Source organism: Puntigrus tetrazona, unplaced genomic scaffold (genome assembly GCF_018831695.1).
Source record: "Puntigrus tetrazona isolate hp1 unplaced genomic scaffold, ASM1883169v1 S000000396, whole genome shotgun sequence".
Classification (NCBI taxonomy): Eukaryota; Metazoa; Chordata; class Actinopteri; order Cypriniformes; family Cyprinidae; genus Puntigrus; species Puntigrus tetrazona.
Window position 1 is genome coordinate 371,873 of NW_025048049.1, and position 22,254 is coordinate 394,126.

Here is a 22,254-nt window from a genome sequence, read left to right on the forward strand (position 1 = left end):
TTCATTTCTGCAAATCATTCAATCAATAAATATATAAAACTTCCTGACCCCAAACCTTTGGACGTCAACTTTTCTTCTGTCGATTAGCACGATCTCATAGGTTGTCATCAGCAGAAACATACTTTTGCAGTAGATGAATCTCGTCTTGATTTGTGTTTCTGTGCTGTGGTCTTGGACGGTTTCCTCTAGTGTGTGTTTTTGCGCAGGTGTTGGCCTGCAGGTCTCTGTGTAAATGGTGAGTCAGAGAGCGGTTTTCTTTTGCTTCGCTCTTTCTCATGCAGCTGAGCACCGCTGAACCAGATGTGTCATTAAACGGCTCTCTGCCTGAGAGGAAGTCTCTCTTTTTGTTACTCGAGATAATAGACTCAAGGCTCTTGACACGTGGCACTGAAAGCACACTACCATTTTGCTAAAATAACCCTTGTTTGTCTGTTGGTATTAGTTTGTGATTTTGTCTTCAAACGCTCTCAGATCCAGTATTCAAACATGTGTGTTCTTGTTTTATCATCTGTGTTCAAATGCCTAAAGGCTGTTTTTGGGGGGTTTTACAAAGACAGCTCTGATCATGAGTAGGCCCACACAGAATATGCACATTTACATTTTATATTTTCTGCATCGATTTTGTAGGAATTTTGCAGAATGGCTCCTTTTAGTTTTAAAGAATGAAATAATTTGACAATATAATTATTATTAAATGACATCAGCACAGTGTTATTTGAGTTAATTAATGCAATATTATGTATTTATTTATATTTAGAATTTTATTGTATTCAGCAACTGATAAAATAAATTTTCAACTATTCAACTATTTATATTTTTTCTATAAAGCTACTTTGAGACAAAATGGATTATTATTAACTATATATTATGTAGGTAATTGTAATAATTTCAGGTAATAAATATCTAATATTTGTATTTTATTTTAATTTCTCATTTTTATTTAATCTTTTATCATATATTTTATTTTAGCTTTATTTCACTTATCAAAAACTTTTTTTAAATAATTTTTGCTCTAGGTTTTATTTATTTTTTCATTTAATATGTTTTATTTTATTTTGTCTTTATTTTAGTTGGGTTTAATTAACAATAATAATCCAAACGAAACCCTATTTTCATTTCAAAAATTTGTTTTATTTAACCTTTATTTCCGTTATTAGAAATCTGTTGTAGTTAAAGATAACTCTGCTTTATCAACTATATTTTTATTTTGCCAACTTTATTATTATATACTGTTTCATTTGTTACTATATTTAGTTTAATTCCATGATTTAAAATTTCTCTAATATTCCAATTAAGTTTTTAAAAGTTCATTTTGATTTCTAGTCAACTGTGTGAAAATGTATGGATGATGGCTATTTTCTGCCCATTTCTGCCGATGCCCTAATTGTGAAGTGAAACCCTCTGACTTGAGATCAGTCAACTGCCAATTGCACGTTGCGGGCTGATCGAGTGAGATTTGCATAGATGCTCTCACTCAGAAAGGCCAGCAAAGTGCACAGCTTCTTCCTGAGCAGCAGCGGAGCGGCTTCTGGAAGCGGAGGCCAGAGTTATTTGACTTCTTAATTGCTGGAAGGTCTCTCCAAAGTTCACGGCTCTAAACCGCCAGTGCTAGGTGCCAGCAGAAGTGGGCTGTCCGCATGCTAATGAGTCACGGTGAAGTGAGCGGAGTGCGTAAATGTCACCCGCTGCTCTGGCACACAGACCTGCACGGTTGACGTCAAGCGGTGCGGCACGTGCCCCTGTGCCGCTTTGAGTTCCCCACACACATTACACATGCCTGTCGTGGCCTGCGACTGCATGCAGGAGGTCACCGGTTCCTGTTACTAGGGTACAGTTGCTTTTGTGACGGAGTGCAGAAAGAAGATGTGATCCGATGTCGTGAAATTTGAGGACTTATTTTCCATGTACAGCAACTTACACTGTACTACAGAATGAATGGTGTACATGTAGTTTTGCATAGTGCCATTTGTTAAAATTGCTTATTAATTAATTTAGAGCTGCTAAAGCTCCAGGCCATCTTAAGATGTGCTACTATCTGTGCTGATTTTCTACATGCATTAATAACATGAGAACATAAGAACAGCTACCGTAAGCAGCAGTCGTCTGTGGGCTTTTCAATGATTGATATTATATTCTGTTTCACAAATTTCATTGCCTATAATTAATTTAAATAAGAAAATATATTTTAAAAGAAAATGCATAATATATTTGCATTTAATAAAAGTATTACTTTTTTTTTTTTTACGATAGCAAATTAAATAAATTATGCAAGTACACGTGTATATTTTCCCCTTGTATTAAATGAAAATAAATATAGTACCATAAATATATTATTTTACATCATTTGCTGTCATTAAGATCTATTTTATAACCACATATTTACTTTTTTCAACTTGAAATTTTGACTTTAATTCAGTGTATTTGTCTCTTTGTAACTGTTTGTAAAATTTACAAGCATTTTTCTTTGGTGATACTCAGCCGTATATAACAAAACTGACTGATCAGTCTTTCAGTACTGAATGAGTGTTTTGTGTTTTGCGCTAGTGTCTTTGTTTTTGTCCTCTGAATTCCCGGTGTGTACTGTCTCTTTAAGACGTCTCTCCAGCTGTGCTTCTCAAGGTGGTCGTTTTCTCGCAGTGAGAGCCTTTGATGAGAAGCTTTAATTAGAGCAGCGCTGTATATTATAGACACATTAGATGAAACACAAAACAGTCTGAAAATGAGAGTCTGTAGCATGCCAATCTCTCTCTGAGATGAAGTAAAGCTGTCTTTCGTTTCTGTCTCTTCCACTGTGGGATACTTGACAGTGAAACAATTGCTGCAGTATCAAAATGTTTTGTTGTTGTTTTTTGTCGGTTGTACAATTGCAAGATGCTGCATTACAGTATAACTGTATAGTATTCACTTTTACATTTGTAGTTTGACTAGTTTAACTTTTTCAGTCTTGCATCTAAACATTCATTGATAAGAAATGACTTACAGTCCTTTTGTTGCAGCAAATCACTGCCAGTCCCAGATTTCACTTGCAAACCTAGATTTTGTTTATGTGACTCCAGATGAATCATGTTCTTGAACACGCTTTATTCACAGACTGGCCTAGCACCCCGAATCACCAGGAACTCTTGAGGAACATCCCGTCCAGTTGGACTTGCTTTCTGATTTCTCTTTTGACAGATGGTGTTGGACTTTGCTTGCAGTAATTCACAATGTATCTGTAATTGCTCCATCTGTTGTGAGGCCGGGTAATAAAAGCATTCATCTCTACGGATCATTCATTTCCTCCTGGTGCAGAAAGCCTTTCCTTCCACATTCCTTATTCCTCTGTTACACCGAAAGCACTGTAAATACCCTATATCAGGGTTTCCCAAATTGGATTTAGAGTTGATAAAAGCGTAAGAAAGAAAGAAATCAAATGTAACAACAAAACAAATCAAATGGGGTAGTGCTATGTCTTATCAAATTTGTTTTTATTTTAATATCTTTTGCAAAAAATGCTTTTTTAATCTTTCTACTTCAACAGTTTGAGTTAATTTCTTTATTTGTAATTGGTGGTTTAATTTAGCAGTATAATTGTCTTAATGGAAAAAAGCACTGTTCGTTACACACATGAGTTTAACATGCATTTGAAAATTCATATACTTTGCATATATAATATGCATGTCTCTTCATCCCTTTATGTCACGCAGAGTCTTGTATCATGTTTGCAGAGGTTTTGGGTATCTCCTCGAATCGCGTCTTACAGTCTGACACGTGTTAATGAGGAGAATGAAACCCAATGCTGTGAGAAGCATGTCAGCGGGAGTCGATGGCAGACATATAGCCTTTCCTACCGCTTTTCTAAGAATCCTCCCACTCTTGCACAGTCAGCACGATGCAATGAATAAAGAGCTCCGTCTGCAGAGATGCAGTAAAGTTTAAAGTAATCCATGCTGGGTGGCATTCAGATGCATGTACAGGCCAGCGGTCCGTTCGTCATGCATTCGAAGCGCCGTCGGGTTTACTCAGCAGGGGTCGGGATGTGACCTTGCACACCGCTGTAGCATATACCTGCCCCGGCTGCGCTTGACATTTCCCGTTTTAACCAGCCGGGCATCCCAGAACAGCCAGTGACAACCCCTCGCTGCGCTAACACAGACAAACACACACTCGCTCTCTATTGGCCTTTCCAGCCTGTCCGACTTACATAACTCCTGACCACTGCTATATTTGAAAACACACAAGATCAAGCATCTGATATTTTGTCAACAGGGAGATATGAAGTGAAAATAAGCTACAGTATATGCAGTTATAATTTCCCAGAATTCTGTTCTTGCAACAAGGCAATGTTCACACTTGGCGTCTTTTTTGAAGCTGCCAGCATCTGTTTTACATTATAATGCTATGGAGTAAACGTGTTTTTAAAAAAGTCCTCAGCGCTATTTAAAACGCCACCGCCGGCATCTTCTTTTGCAGCTCAGAGCATCTTTTCGAGTTAAACTTGCCTACACCCTTTTGACAGCTGACCAATGTCCAAGCAAGTAGAGAGATCTGTCTTTTCCATAACAAGGAAAAAAGGACGCCATTGTAAATCAACATTTTCTTACCCGTTAACTTCAAAAGCCGATGCAAGAGCCAACTTTTTACCCTTTCTTGATATTTCTGTAGCAGCACACCGCGCTAGGCTGCTGTTGCTATAGCAACAAAGGACGCTCTCGGCTGCTTTTTTGCAACAGTTGCTGCCAGCGTTTTATTTTTCTAAAAAAAGCACTCTTGTCAACTTTTTCTTGTCAGAAAAGACGCCAATTGTGAACACGGCCTAAATAAATCATCGAAAGAAATACATTTTTTTAGGTTGATTTTAATAACGAATTCGTTTGGATCATTTTAAATTTGAGTAATTAAATCTAAATAAATTTTAATGTGAATTAATGGCAATTTAATTGGTTGAATAGATTATTTAAAAAAAAATAAAGTAATTTTTGACATTGTGGGAACCAGCCTGCAGTCCCCACAAAAATATTAAGTGCCACACAACACTGCCAGTGGTAATAATATATTTACAGCAAATAGTATATTTATAGCAAATCGGAACAATTTCTGATCATGTGACACTGAAGACTAGCATAATAATGCTAAGAATTCAGCTTTGATCACAGGAATAAACTACATTTTATTAAGATAGGTCATACATATTCAAATAGAAAACATGTATTTTATATTGTAATAATGTCACAAAATTAATGTTATTATTGCATTGTTGATTAAATAAATGCTGCATTGGTAAGCAGAAGGAAAAAAATATTGTGCATTGTATGAAAGCTGAAGTCCTCCCTTAGAGAGTCAGAGAGGAAATGTGAGCAGTTTGGCTGTTGGGTGTGTGTGTGTGTGTGTGTGTGTGTGTGTGTGTGTGTGTGTGTGCTGGTGTGTAGTTGTGTTATCAGGCCGTGTTTCTTCAGGCAGAGGATGGGTGATAGGCAGAGGCCCTACTGAGGGCTGTAGATTGTAGACGTACTACAGCGGCAGATAGAGCCACGAGGGCCTTCAGCAGGAAATATGTTCCTCTTTATCTTCAGTGCTTCCACCCAGGGGGGACCGTTCTCTGGGCCCTGAGGAAGGACAGGAGAGGTGGATAGTGTCTATTACGAGCTTCACCCGAGGTCATGAGCTATTCCCTAAAAATGCACATTCTAGCAATTCGTCAAGTATTTCCTGTGCACTTAGACAAATATTTAGCCAAATTAGGCATGCACTGAAATAGAAATTGGATAAGCCTGATTTATTTCAGCAGATTGCTATGTTCAGACAACTTACTTAAATGAACAGGGAAAAAAAAACAACAACCGAGTTTCTTTTTTAGTTCAGAATATTGTAATATATAAATGCTTTTTATTTCTGGAGACTGATATACAAGATTTTATATTACATATAGCGTTTCTTCTGCAGGGTAATACTACTACTACTACTATAACTAATAATAATCTTCATATAAAAATCTGATTCTGATTTGCTCCCGTTATAAATATCTTTATTCTAATGGTTATAGCGCAGCTAACCACTTCTTCTTGAAGCTGTCTTGACTTGAGTTTAATGACTTGAAGCTCATGACAAGCAGGTATGAGCCTTGCAGCTCTGTATCTGAAGAGGAGTTTGCATCAGAGATGAAGGAAAGCTGTGCTGTGTGTTGGTAAGATGCCGCAGAGCGGTCGGGGTCACTGCGGCTCTCCGGCACTTCTGTGCGGTTTGTGTGTTCACATTGATCTGAAGTGACTGTGGGCATCAGGCTCTCGCTTGACTGCAGAAAACACAAAGTGACATTTACGCCCAGCGCTGAGCTACACTGAGGTTTTAATAAGTAAATACTGAGCCTCTGCCGAGTGCAATATAAGGCCACAGAGCTTATGTAACAAATCTCAGCTGAAGTAAACATTCATGAAAAAGATGTCGATGACTGAATATTATTAAAAGCCAACAAAGACAGTGTATTTTATGTCATTTTTTTAAAAATATTGCTTTTAAGGTTATATCACTATTATTATTGTTAGACATGAATAAAAATGCTATTTTTCAACTGCGCAAACTTTGCTTCTCTAGATATATTTTAATTTTACTTTCATAAATTCTAATTAGGATAGCAAATTCTGCATGTTTTCTACTTTAAACTAGTTTAAATTTAGGAACTAAAACGGCAATGAAAAAGCTGCCACAATATTATTATTTTAACATCAATACTCATCTTTTATGGATAGGTACAGTATAAACACAGCGCAGAAAATCATAACGTTGATAGTTTCCAGCTTTGTGGCTGGTTCAGATCTGCATACGTGTACAAAAACCTGAATTAACCAAAAAAGACGTCAGTCACACGTGACTTCTGAAGCGTTCTCTTTTAGCAGCTGTTCTGTAGTTCTTACATTTCCGGCCTGCTATGTCAGAATGATATTTTTGATTTATGAACAGGCATTACGCTATGTTAGGCCCTGCATAAAAACATCAGTCTGATTTAGAGGTGAAATTGAATTATGTCACAGGAAATGATATGTCAGTTGACTTTTTCTCAGTTAGTTGAAGGGAAAAATTGTTGAAGGTTTTTAGTAAGACAACATTCGTAAGACTTTAAGTCAGGCCATTTTTTTTTGTTGTCCTAAAATGTCACTAGTATCTTGAGTGTGCCTTAACGTTAATGACACAGTCATGAGTTTGTGATTGGTCAGTAGATAAAAATACATACAAATAAATCATCTGTTCACATATAGTGCGTAAAGTTCAATTAAAATGTTGATATCCGCTCATATCATTTGAAACCGATGAGAACTTTTTGACATTATACTGATTTCTGAATTTGATATGACAAACATGCGCAAAATATGACAGTTATCAAGATATCTTCTGAAACCTTTTAGGAGAAACAAGATCTTTTTCTCATGAGAAAAGTTTGAAGCAGGAGACACTTTATTTATTTTCTCTCTAAATGCCATCCATAAGAACACTCTAGAGATAAAATAGAGACCTCCTTTATTATTTTTCTCTTCCATGGGGATTTTCTAATAGAGTTTGCATTGTGATTTCTGACTTTGAAATGTCAAATCTGAGCGCAATCTCAGATCTCTTTATAGGTGAAACATGAGATCTACTTTCTCATGGGAAACTGTAGAAGCTGGAGACTCGATTTGCTTTCTTAATGCCATACAGAACAAATTTCTAGAGATGTAAAAGAGATCTTGTGTATGATTTTTATTTCCCATGGGGAAATAGTGTTTAGAATAGAATATCGTAGAATAGAGAAATCTTTAAGATTGCACTGAAGAAATCCACACGGTTGTAGCGATCTTAGCACAGTTTGTGACAAATCATTTATTTGAGACATTTATGAAGATATCTTTAAAAGTGAAAAACATTTTCTCAGGAAAAAAAAATAATTAAGTGACTTTTGCTTTTGCTTTTTTGCTCTATTAGTGTCATCTAAGTGATTTTCTAAAGATATGCAAAAGATTTCCTCCATGAGTTTTCTTTCCCATGGGGCGTTTCTAATGCAAACAAAAATGGTGTTTTGTTCCCGTACCTTATACCCTAAGCAGCCCGGGTTATGTTTGAGCATGCTTGTAGGACAATATTGTCTCACAGTATATCTTCTTAACTCTTTTCTTTGTTGTCATATCATTGTCATTGCTCCTGACCTTTGAGATATTATCATCAGCTTTAATACCTCACTGTAGAAACAGGCTCTTCCAGCTGTCAGGCGTGTGCTTTATTTAGCTCTGTGTTTTGTCGGCCGGTCAGAGTTTCCCTTATGGGGCCCCTTGACGCTCACACACAGACAGCGAGTCACACAGTCTCTCCCAAGCACACACACACACACACCCTGTACAGCCCAGAGCCGGCGCTGCAGCAGAGCGAGAGAGCCTGAACGGTCTTAGGAAAAGAACCGGGAACCGTTGTATCGGCCAGACAAGGAAGACTGTGAGTGAGACGGAGAGAGAGAGAAAAAGAAAGAGAAACCCTCGGGTAAGGAAGACAAGTGATTGTCAAGAGGTTTAGCATGTGCGGCTTTCACTGCATTAATTGGATTCTTGCAGCACCTTGACCGCTGTCACCGCCTGCCAGCCCTGCCTTCATGTGATGACGGCCGGGATCAGACGGGAAGACGCAGGAACGCGACAACCCTGAGGTGACACTCGCTGTGTTTTCTCTTCTCCAGCTCGCCTCGCTCCATCTCATCCCCTACGGCTACTCCACCCATTCCTTCAGCAAACACCGCTGAATTAATCAGAGCTGTCCGCACTAAGAGGATCAATAGCTTACGTGGTGCTTGACAGGAGCAGAGTACTTACTCTTTTTTTGGGGGGGAAAAATTTCCAGGACTTGCTGGATCGGACCTGTCTCTCCATGGCATCTGGACTGTCTGCAGGAGAAAACGACGGCGTGCACCTTTGGGTTTCCTTGGGGCACCGCCGTGCATCTCCGATGTCCAAATGAAGCGCTTTCCCAAAACGGTTATTAATGCAGAGACTTCACGATGAGGATGTACCACAGTGAGTTTCAAATCCCACACAAAAGGCAGCGGAAGGACCCTCGTTCTGCTCTGTGTTTGTTATTTTTGCTTTACTACTACGGAACAACCCCTTAACCCATGAGTTTTTCCTAACATGCCATTTTCTTGCCTTAATATCTGATTTACGCACACTGTCTGCATTTATAAATGGGTGAGGTGTCTTCTCGAAACTCTTTTTTGGAATAGCACACCAAGAAGATGTACTCTTCATTGCTCCAAGCGGACTTCTTGTTTCGGAGATGCTTGGAGCAGGATTCAGTGGAGGCATGTAAGTAGGGTGTATAATGGCTATCCAGAGGCCGGCGTAAGAGTTATTTATTTGTGAGAGAGAGAGAGGAGCCAACCCGAACCACACCTTCGCTTAAATGAAGACCGGCCGAAATTACACAGGAAGGGAGAAAAAAATGATGCACGTCAACAATTTCCCATTCCGAAGGCATTCCTGGATATGGTGAGTAGTGAAAAATAGATTGCAGAAGTAAACGGGATGCAATAAATGGTTCTTGTGTGTTGTTTTGTTCCATGGAACAAGGGTTGGTAGGTCACGAATGTTTATACACCGAAGCATTGAGGTTCCCACGTATTGGTTTGTAGATTTGTCTTAATCTTGAGGTAAATATCAGTGGGTGTCAGCGTAGTAAGAGCAAAGGAGCTGGTGGTAAGCCATGCATGAGCTTCAGAAATCAAAAGCACTGTTGCCTGTTCAAGGCCTGTTCAAAAACCGAGAACGATAGCAGGGTATTAAAAAGTCTTCATTTGCATTTTCACAAATTAAGATATGCAATCAAAGTGGAAAGTCATGGCATCAAAAAAAAAGAAGAAAAATCTGTTGTTTTCCAAATGTCTAACAATCTTTAAATCGAGATCCATTTACTTGAGATGCAAATTGAAGGTATAAAGTTTTAATACCCAGTTAACAGATACCGTTGATTTTTATGATAATTTTTTTTGTTTTAACCATAAACCCTTCATATCAGTTTGTCATAAAACAAGACCACTTATATTATGTCATTTTGCTTCTTAAATAAATGTATCTTTGGTTATTTGGAGTGAAAAACAACAAAAATACAGAGGAGAAATACATCAGTGAAACAGAGGATCGCATTTGTTGGACTCACCTTGGTGATGTTTTTTTTCCCCAGCTGACAATACACTTATTGACAGCCAATCAGAATTCTTTTGACTTTAAAGAGCTTGAGCATTAAATGGGTCAGGTGAAGCTGCAGCTTGTGCTTGTTATTGTTATAAAATGTTACTGTGCTTCGCTGTGGATGCTCATATTGTTATTGTTATACAGCACAGGTCACTATTAGGCATTTGCTGCGAACATGTCACGTGACTGTTTATTTTCGCTCTCTTCTGTGAGTGTTTTGCAATCTGCATGTGCGGCCCCGGCCATTTTTTTTTTGGACCGTAGGCCTCATGGGTTCTCCAAACAGCTTTTGAGGCTGTCAGCACCCAAATACGAACAGCAGGTTATGGTGTCATCACCCTGTTGTGGAAAAGCCGAAAAACAAAACAGCGCCACAATGAATCAGATGTGACAGCGGCGTGCTTTGGGTTTCATGCTTTGCTTCTCTCTAGGGCTCTGCGGCGTCTATAATGGCATCGCTCTGACATGCAGCTTTACTATGGTGATAAATGAGGTAACAGGAACGTTAGTGTGGCACATGAACAGGCATTCGGCCCAGGGAGGTCCGTGTTTCTAGTTTCACGTAGGATTGTCACACTTTAGTTTCCTTAAGTCACAACTTAAACAGAGGCATCATGAAAGAAGCACAGCATGGACTAGCACATCACAAATGACATTAAACAGGCCTTTTGGCGTCACTTTACTTCATGTACCAACAGTGCTTCCTAAATATTTGTAAGGGAAACAGACTTGCAATTTGCATTTCTCTTTGCTCTGATCAAATTACAGTGTTGCGAAAGCAACATATGATTTCTTTCCCACCCTACAGCAAGACGGTATTGTTCTGTGAGAACTGAAAGCATACAACCAATGCTTTGTGTATGTGTGGGTGGGTGTGCGTGTGTACGTTTGCAAACTTTTACCTTTTTTTTTTTTTTTGTACTTCCACCTACATAATTTCAGAAGATATCGATGTGAACCGGCCGTGAACTCTTCTGGAGACAGAAACTACAGGGTTGAGTTCAGATCAGGAACCTGCTGCCTTTAAGGTTGTGTGTTATAGCCTTAAGACAGAGCTCTCATCTCAGTCGTCTTCCCTAAGGCAGCGCCCAACACTTCCCATTGACGTTCAATGTGAAAACCAAACATTTCTGTGCAGCGCTGTATTTTCGGGAGATTAGTAATACATAAGCTGCAGTTAATGCATTTGTCGGGTCAAGACATGTCAAAGCTCATTTCCCCTCTGGTTAAGAGCAACACAGTCTTCATATTTTTGCCAACTTCAGCCTTTTACATTTGCAAACAAACATGTTTGCTTTGATTTTTTTTTTATTTTATAGAAATGGACTAATTATGTTGTTTTAAGCAATGAGAAGTAAACATTAATGTACGTCACAAGCAGAACACGCCAAGTTTATGCAAACATTCATCCCAATTACAGAAACCGAACAAAGACAAGGTTCATTGGCTTCTGTTTGCAAAACAGACAAGTCAGCTTAAACAAGTTTTCTTTGAATCACCAATAAAAGAGAGGTTGTGCTTTCAAAGAAAGGCAAACACGTGACTTTGTTAACAATAGTGTCAACAGTTATATTTAGGGCTGTCAGTTTAACGCATTAATGAATGAATAAAGCGTTTATATAATTAGTAGTAGTCCAAAATTAGTAAAACATAATGCGACTTGAAATATTTGAATCCAGTTTAATGCCCTGTCCTCAGACCTACAGTTGACTTCCTGTATATGAAGTCTTCTTGCATGATTTCCATTCCATACTTAAATGATCTTCTTTTATGTTCCATAGTTTTTATGTAAAAAAAATCTCTCTAAAGCTACAATTTGTAATTTCTACTTGATACTTTCTAATTTAACACAAAAATAACTTTAATCTTTTTTTTTTACAGCCAAATTAATTAATGATTTGATTAATTAACACATGTAATTATCATAATAACATCATATGCATCAAGTGTAAAATCTATTTAGTTTTATCATAAAGTAATTTCAACGGAATTCCTGAGAGAACAGCATGTCTGCAGACAATGAAGGAACTTTAAGCATTTTTTGTGCGATTAAACCCAAAATCACATAATCCCAGTCTCTTTCGGACACACACACACACACACACACGCATCCAAATACACACATTGTTTGCGTTGAACTCTTATTGAATGCCTGCTTATGTTGTTTTGTGCATGAAGAAAACTAATTTTTAGTTTCCTCCTGAACACTTTTCAGGAAATGTTGAGATCACATGCCGTCGGATGAATTACGGGTGCTACATTGTTACATCAATGGATTTGATATAGCTTTAGAAGGACAGAGCTTGTCAGCATGCATCACCTTTTTCGGTTTGGTTTCGCTTGATTGTGCTCATCCATTCTCTGTCTTCTTGCATGTAAGCCTGTTTGAATGACCTCTGCATCTTCGCATGCGCCTTCGTGTCATCGCTAAATGGAGAAATCAATTACTGCAAAAAGCCATTCAGCAAAATAGCGAAGGATTAACGGTCAGTGAGCTCAGAGTGTGTTTTAGAGATGTTCGGAAATAGTCTCATAACATACCTTATGCAAGTACAAATACACACAAATTAAATCATGTGTCTGGTTGCATATACGTAGCATGCACTGTTGCTGTACACAGCGATAAACTGATTAGCTTTCCGATTCAGAAATGTGCTGTTTTATTAATACGCTGCGCTTTATTAATATGCAGCGGCGCTATAACCTTGAATGCCTCGTGACTTACTCTGTAATTGTACATTTACTCCATTCATCTGTTTAGGAATCGTTCATAGAGCAACATGCCACCCATTAGTTGCATCTGCACTACTGTAGTAGTTTTCTAACGGTTCGTTTCACAATGCGATATTTACTGCATGCTGTCTGCCAAAGCTCCCCGAGCGCTGTCCCTGGAGCGTGTGCCACGCTAGATAACAAATAACCCACACACGCAGACGCCGCACACCAGAGAACGCCTCTGTTTCTCTTTCTCTGTGTGCATTTAAACATCAGCGCATGCTAGAAGACAGAGATTTAAATCATGCTAATGCTGTTGCTCTATTGCATATATCATGATGAATTCGTGTGCATTTTGCATAAATGCTTAAGGCAGAAACATTGTTTTCTTCATGCCCTGCTCATTTTCGAGTTTTGCTTCGATAACCTGTATGCTTTGAGACACGTGGAACATAAACATCCAAAACACACATTTAAGCGTTTTATTAAATGGTATCTATTTGCGTTTATAGACTTAAAATGAAATTACAATACATATATTTATAGGTGTTTTTGCAAAATTATTTTTTTTCCACTTCAGCAGTAGGCCACTATATATTTATGATTTATGATATGTGACTTTATATAGTGCATAGATTTATGTGGCGATAAAGCATGCAAATTAGTTAACTATTAATTAGATAATATATTTATTCAATTTTTTTCTATTCTATTGTTGCCTTGTTTGTGGAAATGCATCACGGGATATGAAAAAAAAAGGACAGGGAAATTTGTGTTGTTGTAGGTTAACTGTGGCATTTAAAGCTAGGTGACACGTGCATTGCCTCCTCTTTCCCAGCGATCCACAGCAAACAGCAGCAGCTTCCTGGGGTCAGACTGAAGAGGCAGAGGCCATTATTTAATATGGCTCACAGTGCAGACGTGAGCTGAATCAGCAGATGTTAGCAGATCCTCATCTCACCTGCATGCACTACATCTCAATGCATTTCTGCAGAAAGCACATTGACAACTAAACGCTCATTTTAGTAATGCTTTGGGAATTAAATGCTTTTTTTAAAAACAAATTACACTTGGCGTTTAGCTGTGTGTGCATAAAATATTTTTATTAGTAATATTGATCCAAAACATCACATATTACATAACCCAATGACGTTAGACCCCAAGGATAATACGTAGTAATCGTACAGCAGACACGATGCACTCTTCGGTGCTATAAAAAGACGTGACAGCGTTGCTTGTGACGTCTGGAGATCTTCCCAGGCTTACCCCTGAGACGGGGCATCCCTGGGACGTCCCATGTGTATTCACACCCACGGCCAAGGGAAGGTCAATGACATCACAAAGGTAGGGTTTGATGGGATTAGCATTAGCGTGATGCACATCCAACGACAAAACCCATTACCTCAGCCATGTGCTAATACTACAGACATATACGCTAGCCGTTCTTCATATCCGCTGCACTCTGGATAATGCAAGGATTAGACTGAAAGAACCTACAAACGTGGAGTGAACTGTTGAAACAGACATGGCAAATGAAGGAGACCGGAGCTCCTAGGAATGCTCCAGAGAGATTAGCAGGAGTATGCTTGTGTGCATCACTGTGTCCGTCTGGATAAGTAGCATGTCCTAAAAATATTCTTTTTCACCATTACTTTATTTTGAACAAAATTATTTAATTTAATGCAATGTATTTTATATATAATAACATAAATGTATAATTAAATAAATATATATATATATAATTAAATATTATATAATATTATATATATTAAATATTTATATATATATATAAAATATGTATGTATATGAAGTGTTCATTTGCAAAAACAGACAACTTTCTTTTTAACAGTATTCAGAAAACATGTTTTTTTATGTTTTTAAGTGTCATGTTTTTAATTAATCTCAATCAAACTGTAGTTTGGTTATTTTGTGTGTGTGTATATATATATATATATATATATATATATATATATATATATATATATATATATATATAACATGGTAAAAACATGGTGAAATTCAACATGATTTGAATATTTTAATAGTTAAAAGTTTTCTGTTTTTACAAATAAACTCCCCATATTTATAATAATTCTTCAAAATAATAATTAAATTATCATTATTAAATTCTTCTATTATTATTAAAATATTGCTTGTAATATTATGAGCCGTTATTAATAAGCAGGTAACTGTAACGCGCGTACACGACCGCTATACTTTCATCCTCGAGATTCACGATCACGATCATATATTATGGAGTGGCAATACTTAGCACAAGATTAGATGTTTGTCAGTGGTGCTATCATCCTATCAGTCATCTCTGTTGCTGCTAAGTGAATTCTCATGTACTATAATGTAAGACTACCGCTAGCATGCAGCTAACCATATGTCCTTTTAGTGGCTCCCTAGAATGTGATAATTGTTTTTCGTGCCTTTCACAGAACTCTTATTTGCCATTAAGCTTAATTAGAAGTTTACAGTGTTTTTTGACAATAAACAATAAATTGCACAACCTATTCAATATTTTGATATTCTGTGAATAAATCAACTAATGGAATATTCAAAAATCACGATCCATCCCTATATATATATATATATATATATATATATATATATATATATATATATATATATATATATATATATATGTATGTGTTAAAAAAACCTGTTGAAGTCACTTGCTCATGATTTACACTGTACTGAAATTCTGAAAGATGTGTTTGCATGCAGTGATGAGCTGTGATAAAATCATATCCTGTGTGTAGAACATTGTCGGCTCTGTTTATTCTTGTGGTTAGTGACTAAATGAACACCCTGTACCAAAGAAACACTGGTGCAAAAGGGGGTATAGCATTAGTCCAGTTGTAAAAAAAAAATAAAGAAGAAAATTAATTTGAAGGTGATTAAAGGTGATTCACTTTTTCTAATGAATAACTGTTTAATTTGAAGTCATTCTAGAAGGGCACATAAAGGTCTGACAGGGTGCTTGATCACCTGAATAGTGTGCCGTACCTTTACAAAGACTCTTTTGGTCTTGATTAAACTCTGCGTCTGTTCACATTTTCTCTGTGGCTCTTTTGGCCCATAATTGCTTTTATTTCCATTCAGCTTTGAGGATCTTGTTTCTTGATTGGTACTGAGGTTGCGGACATTCAAGCCCAAGCTTTCAGGCCCTCAGGGAATTTAGCGATGGTTTCCAGCTGGGAATGTTGTTTTAAGAAACATGTTTCCAGATGTAAACAAATCTCAGTAAATGTTGATGGTAGAAGGCGTGTCATGAGGAGTTATGATTTATCATGCAGCATTTCTTTTCAACACCCGATAACATGCATGAACTGATATGTGTATCTTGAATGCATATGCATTTATGTAAATTTTGATCTGCATGACTGTGTGTGTTAGAAACGTGTTTACTGCGCCGTTATCTGTGACGCACTGGAGGGTATTTAAGGGGATGAGGTGGCTTAACCTTCTTTTGTTCTCGTTTAGTCCTCCATGCAGGCACAGGTGGTCTTCTCTCCAGAATATGTCCTCTCGCTGAGGCCTAATCTCATTTGGACTTCAAAGAATGTTTTTCTTTTAAATACCCTCCGTCTCTCTTTGTTTCATGTTTCACGTTATTTATTTTGTACCCGAAATAGCTGGTGCCTGACGTTAAGCTCGGTTTCTTGTTGTCTGTATATGGAAACTCACTCTTAAAAACAAAGACTCTTTATTAGCGTCCACAGTTCCATGAAGAACATTTAAAGGAATAATTCACCCAAAATGGAAGTTTGATGAAAATGTAGTCGCCCCCAGGCCATCCGAGATGTAGATCAGTTTGTTTTTTCATGGGAACAGATTTAGAGAAATGTAGCACCAATGGACGCTCTCAGAACGCTCTCAGAACGAGAGTCCAAAGAGCTAAAAATATTACAATAATCCAGTCCATCATTTATACTGTCTGAATAGGGAGAGAAATACGCACAGTTCAGGCAAATATGTCAGTTGATTTTGACAACAAGGGATGGGGTTTTTCACTGGAGGAAGCATTGTTATAAATGATTGACTTTTTTGTTCCTTTAACATCCATGGAAACTTTCCATTCAACAGTTGGTTCTTTATACTTCTATAAAGGTTCTTAGATTCACAAGAACTGTTCACTGGAAGGTTCTATGGCCAACCTTTGGAGACTTTATTTTTAAGAGAGTAAACATCTTCAGAACACAAATATTGCAGACAGTGAAAACTTAAGTTCTTACGATCTCCATCACGAAGGGCCCGTGATGCTGAACTCTCTCTGTCGTCCGTGACAAAAATGTGCCACAAGAAACCTTGACTGAGAAGGCTGGCGGCGGTGTGCGTGCCAAGCGGCTTCTGCAGATGCTCCAGCGCAGAGGGAGTGAAAGCGCGGTCTCCTGTGGAGAGGATCATTAAAGCAGTGAGACGGAGTGAGACAGAAGCCCAGACGCTGAAGCTGGCAGAACGAGCCAACGGTAACTCTCTCATCCCAGGTGATCGGCCACATGGCAGTCACTAATTAAACCTGCCGTTAGAAAGAAACGTATCCCTCTTATTACAGGGCGCCACCGACTGGCTTCCAGGATGAGTGGCGTCTGTCTTGACCGCATTGCTCTAATGAGAAGAGCATCTTGGGTAAATGGAAAGACAAACTGACAGCCTTTGATGGCAAATTAGGCTTAGGAGACATTAGGGAAAATGAAAGAGAATCGTATTTAACCTTATAAGGCATACTGTATCATATTTGACACGTATTTCTAGGGTCTGTCATTATCAGTGCGATTAAAACGTTGCCTTTATCTGCTGCATGTTTACTTTTTGTCAGCATTTGTAGCAAATTGCATCATTTTCAGTTGTTCAGTTGTGTTTTTTGAGTGTGAGTTCAATGTTCTCAACTCGATTCAATGTTATGTCTGGTATTATAGGTACAACTTTTCAAAAGTGGTGTCAGGACTAGATACTGGTTCATCTAGATACTTAAACTTGTTTCACAGCATTCATAGTCACATCTGTCAGGCTGAATCCGATCCACTGAAGAGCTTTAGGAGATCGGCTCGGGCTGTATGTCTCGTCTTTCACCCCTGGACTTTTTTAAACTATTTTGACCCACGTATACTGCAGGGATGACTACCTTCATTTGGCAGACTTTTTAATGTAACAGTTTTCTTCTTGTATGTATTTTAAAATGCAATTTATTCTTGTGATCAAATGTGAATTTTCATCATCATTTCTCCAGTCTTCAGTGTCACACGATATATATGCTGATCGCTGCTTTATAAAATTCAAAAACAGCAGTAGTTGTGTCCGTCTAGGGTGGTTTGAAGCTCCAGCACAGCAAAACGGAAAAGTATGTCATGATGGCTGTGGAAAATGACAGACTGATTTGTTTATTAAGTTAAAAGCATGTATCATGTGACTTATGATGTCAGTGGATGGTTGTTTTGTGTTACAGTATCTGCCGAAGGTAACTGTACCTGCTTGACCAAACTGGCGTGTGGCGTCAATGAAGAGCCCATATAAATGAAGACGCCTCCTTCCTTGTCAGGCAGTTCATTCAGCGAGGGAGGGATGGGATCTGAGCTGAAACAGAGGCTAGTTAACTTGATCTAAGAAAAACATTCCAGCGGTGCTTCCCAAACAATCCAGGGTCAACAGTCCTAAGCCTTTTGCTGCTTCCAGAGGACACACTGATCTTCAAGATGTCCAATTCCCAAAGACATCTGGATTTACTTAGGTCCTGGGTTACACACTCCCCTCCAGCCTGCTTAGTGCAGTATGACTCGTCAGTCATCAGCCAGTGTACCGTTGTATTGTTCAGTGATGTCAGCCGGTCGTAAATCACAGTTTCACCATCAACAGGACAAACATGGTTAAGTGAGCTATTGTTCACAAGTCTCAGTTTCACAGACGCCACTCCTCAGCTGCTCAGAGTCTTTTATCAGTCAGGAAGCTGTTGTATTGACATAACCCAACTCCAGCCGCGCACCCACTGACATCTGATCCAGTTCTCCTGCGCTAACTTACTAGTTACAAGTTACAAGCCATCTGTGAAATATCCATCTATCCATCTATCTATCTATCTCAGTCATTCTGTCTATTCTATTTTCATCAAATTTTTTAAAACTAATTTTCATTTAATTTTCATGAACGAAAAACGGGTATAAATTTCAGTTGAAAATGTTGTTGTTTCTGCTGTCAGCTGTGAACTCTTGCATCGTCTTGTGTCTCAGCTGACTGCTTGTACCTAAACACCAGACGCAGACAAGGGTCTAAAATGACGCCCATATTTGTTGTAGTTTCTTATTTTCACATTTGTGAAGCTCTCATGTGGAGCTGCTTCCAGCGGATGGGCCGAGGATGAGGACAGGTAGAGGAGCGCGGGGCTCTGGGACACAGGTGGCGGAGTGGATCCGTGTAAAGTGGTGGCTAAATGAGGGATGGCAGGAGATGTGATTGTGTCGTCTCTGGGTCTCCATCGCAGACATTGAATTAGACCGATCAATAGAGCCGCTTGGCAGGAGAAAGTCTCACATGGGGCCCGTTGCTCCTCCAGCCTTTCTCTCATTTTATTTTTTTCAGAAATGTCCCACAAGCCACCTCCGGCTCAAGCTTTTCCCAAACAACCTAATCAACTAGTCAGCCATCTTCAACCATATCTGGCTACAAACCGAGTGGTCCAATGGCAGTGCAGCTGTTAATTGTGAAACTCTTATATTGTGTTGTTCAGATCCGAGTCTGGCAAACATCATTAAATAGATTTGCTGTGTGGAGATCAGATATGAGAGTATCACCCTCTAGTGGCGTTCGAAGGAAACGCAGTACCACATACTCATACTCTTAGGATAATTTCTCTCTGTGGTATATAGCTTCACTCCTGTGATGTGATTGGTTCGGCCAACTAGCAGGGCGGGCCTGTCACATCACAATATTTATCAACAAGGATGTGAAAACAGTTTGGTTTGCTTGTTTCCATGAGGTGCACAGCAACAGGACTGCACCTGTAGAGGGTTTTGTCTGCACCTCGGGGACCATGGGTACAATGCTGATGAAAAATGCAGAGGTTAGGAGCCGGAGTTTAGACTAGCTGTTTACAAAGTGATATATTGCCACGCCAGCTGATCTACATAATGCTGACCGCTCACATGCATGCAAGCACAGCTGGGTGCGAGCAGGTCAGATAATTATCTCAAAGATTTTCTTTTTATTTTATTCTATTATTTTATAAGATTTTTTTATATTTTATTACAAATTGCACCAACTGCTTAAAACGGTTGCTTTTTATTTTTATTCAACTTTTTTTGTTAAACTACATTTCATTAATCTGATTATTAATAATAGCATTTACACATTTTTGAGATGCCTTTATTATAAAGCATGTATATAACCAAACTATCATTATTTAAAATGTTTTACTTTCGAATTGAATTTGATTTATGCTATTTGAAATATTGATAAATATAGTTTAATTGCACTTTTTTGGGGGTTGTACCTAGTGAACCCATAAATATGATACAGTTTTATCTGTGAATTCATATTGAACTCTGCTGTGTATTCAGTGGTCATATTTTCTGCCCAGTTACCCGACCAGGAACAACCCAATAGCAGCTCGTCGCTAAATGAATCATCAGTTTCAACCCCAGAATCCTTTTAGAGCAGATGGGATCAATGAAGCCATATCTTTTTCTCTGAATTAGTCATAGTTTTCTGTTTAGTAGAGAAATTAATAGTCAGGGGAAGAGGCTTTATGATTCCCACAAACATCTGCTGCTCTGCTGTTTTCATCACCAGCGCTAAACACACGGTCATAAATCAACACAATGAATTCACCCGTCTATGTTCACTCGCGGTTCCCTTCTGCACGAGCATACAGTAGGGTTTGGAACAGTGTTATTGATTTTTCCATTCAATTGTGTGTGACCAACGAACATATGATAATATGTTTTAATATGCAAAAATACTGAATTGAGATGGACATTTGGTGTGCAAAAAATTTGCATCGATTTTAATTACTCGAAAATTACTTCGAAACATAGCCATGTACAGGATTTTTGGAACTGACCTTTGGCCAAGTGCCCATTAGGGAAGGTCACACTGGTCGAAACTGGCTGTCCTGTAATCAGACATTAAATTAAATTAAATTAAATTATCTGTGATATGTGCTGCTTTGCAAAACTATTTAAATATTTGAAAATTTAGCTAGAATAGAAACATTATAAATGTACATTATACACTCATCAGCTAATTGGTTGACTAATAATCAACTGGTTGACTTTTAAGGGCGAATAAATTAAATGAAAACAATTTATTTTCGATTTATTTATTTTTATAAAGAAATGTCTGCAACTAATTTGCATATATATATATATATATATATATATATATATATATATTTGTATATAAAGTATAAATGCAAAATATTTGCATAAAATACAGTCAGAATGAATACCTTTATTGAGTTTTATATTAAGTTTTCCATATTTTTGTGCTTTAATTAGCAGCTAAAATTCTTTTGTGCAGATTCATCAGCCTTAATAGTGCCAATCAATATAAATGATCCCAAAATGACCAAATATGATCGTTCTTCTTCATATATTGGTCTCAGCAGTGCAGCATACACCAGACAGACGGGTTTGCATTGGGTTTCCAAGATCCTCTCAATAAACATCAAGTCAAAATAAGTTTGATGAGATGTTGGCAGCTCCAGCGGTAAACTGGCAGGTCTCTGGACGAGAGCGTAGCTCCGCTGTTCCCCATATATGATGTTTGGCTTGAGGTTGAGCGAGGTTTTGAATATGACTATGAATGCTCAGCGTCTCTGCAGCCGAGGTGTCACATTGCCCCGTGCCGTGTTCATAAAGCGAGGACAGGGAAAGAGACGAGCTGATGTCAAAGATGAGTTTACCCACTCGCACCGACTTCCTGTCCCTCGAGCTGCTCGCCAAACCCTGCTGCATGTCCACCAGCGGCTCGCCGTTTGCCACCAACAAACCCATCGACATTAAAGCCCGGAGAAGATGGTAACGGTCGTTTATTGCTGTTTTTAACTGGTTCGTGCTGGTGCAGAATACAGGTCTTTAGCTGTTTGCCTATGCTGGGCTGCTTTACCTTCTATGGCTGTTTGTTATGATAGTGTATGCATTTGTTTATTCTTAAAGCGTGTCTTGTGGAGAAGCAGAGCTCAGGCTGGTAATGTGTTTATATCATCGCTTAATCACATTCGCTTTAAAGAGACTAATAGAGGCGTATCAGGTGAGAGACGCTCGCTCGGATTCACCCGCTATAGAAAAAACCTACTGAGAATTATGCTATTTTTAGTAGTATTTCCAACATGGAGTGTCACACCAGAGTAGAGCGAACT

The 22,254-nt window shown here is 38.3% G+C and overlaps 1 protein-coding gene across 10 annotated transcripts in view; it reads left to right on the forward strand.

Moving 5' to 3' along the window:
* Positions 1–22,254, forward strand: part of LOC122333798 (cAMP-specific 3',5'-cyclic phosphodiesterase 4D) — a 153,403-nt gene that overhangs the window by 90,156 nt on the left and 40,993 nt on the right. Inside the window, exons 1-2 of one of the 10 annotated variants that reach the window (XM_043231588.1) lie at positions 8,328–8,481; positions 8,553–9,479. The exons of 8 other annotated variants lie outside the window; for them this stretch is intronic. In XM_043231588.1, the coding sequence (XP_043087523.1) occupies positions 9,394–9,479 (86 nt within the window). In that variant the 5' untranslated portion in view covers positions 8,328–8,481; positions 8,553–9,393. Of the gene's footprint in view, positions 1–8,327; positions 9,480–22,254 lie in introns of those variants that run through there. One more of the 10 variants, XM_043231587.1, reaches the window with a different exon arrangement.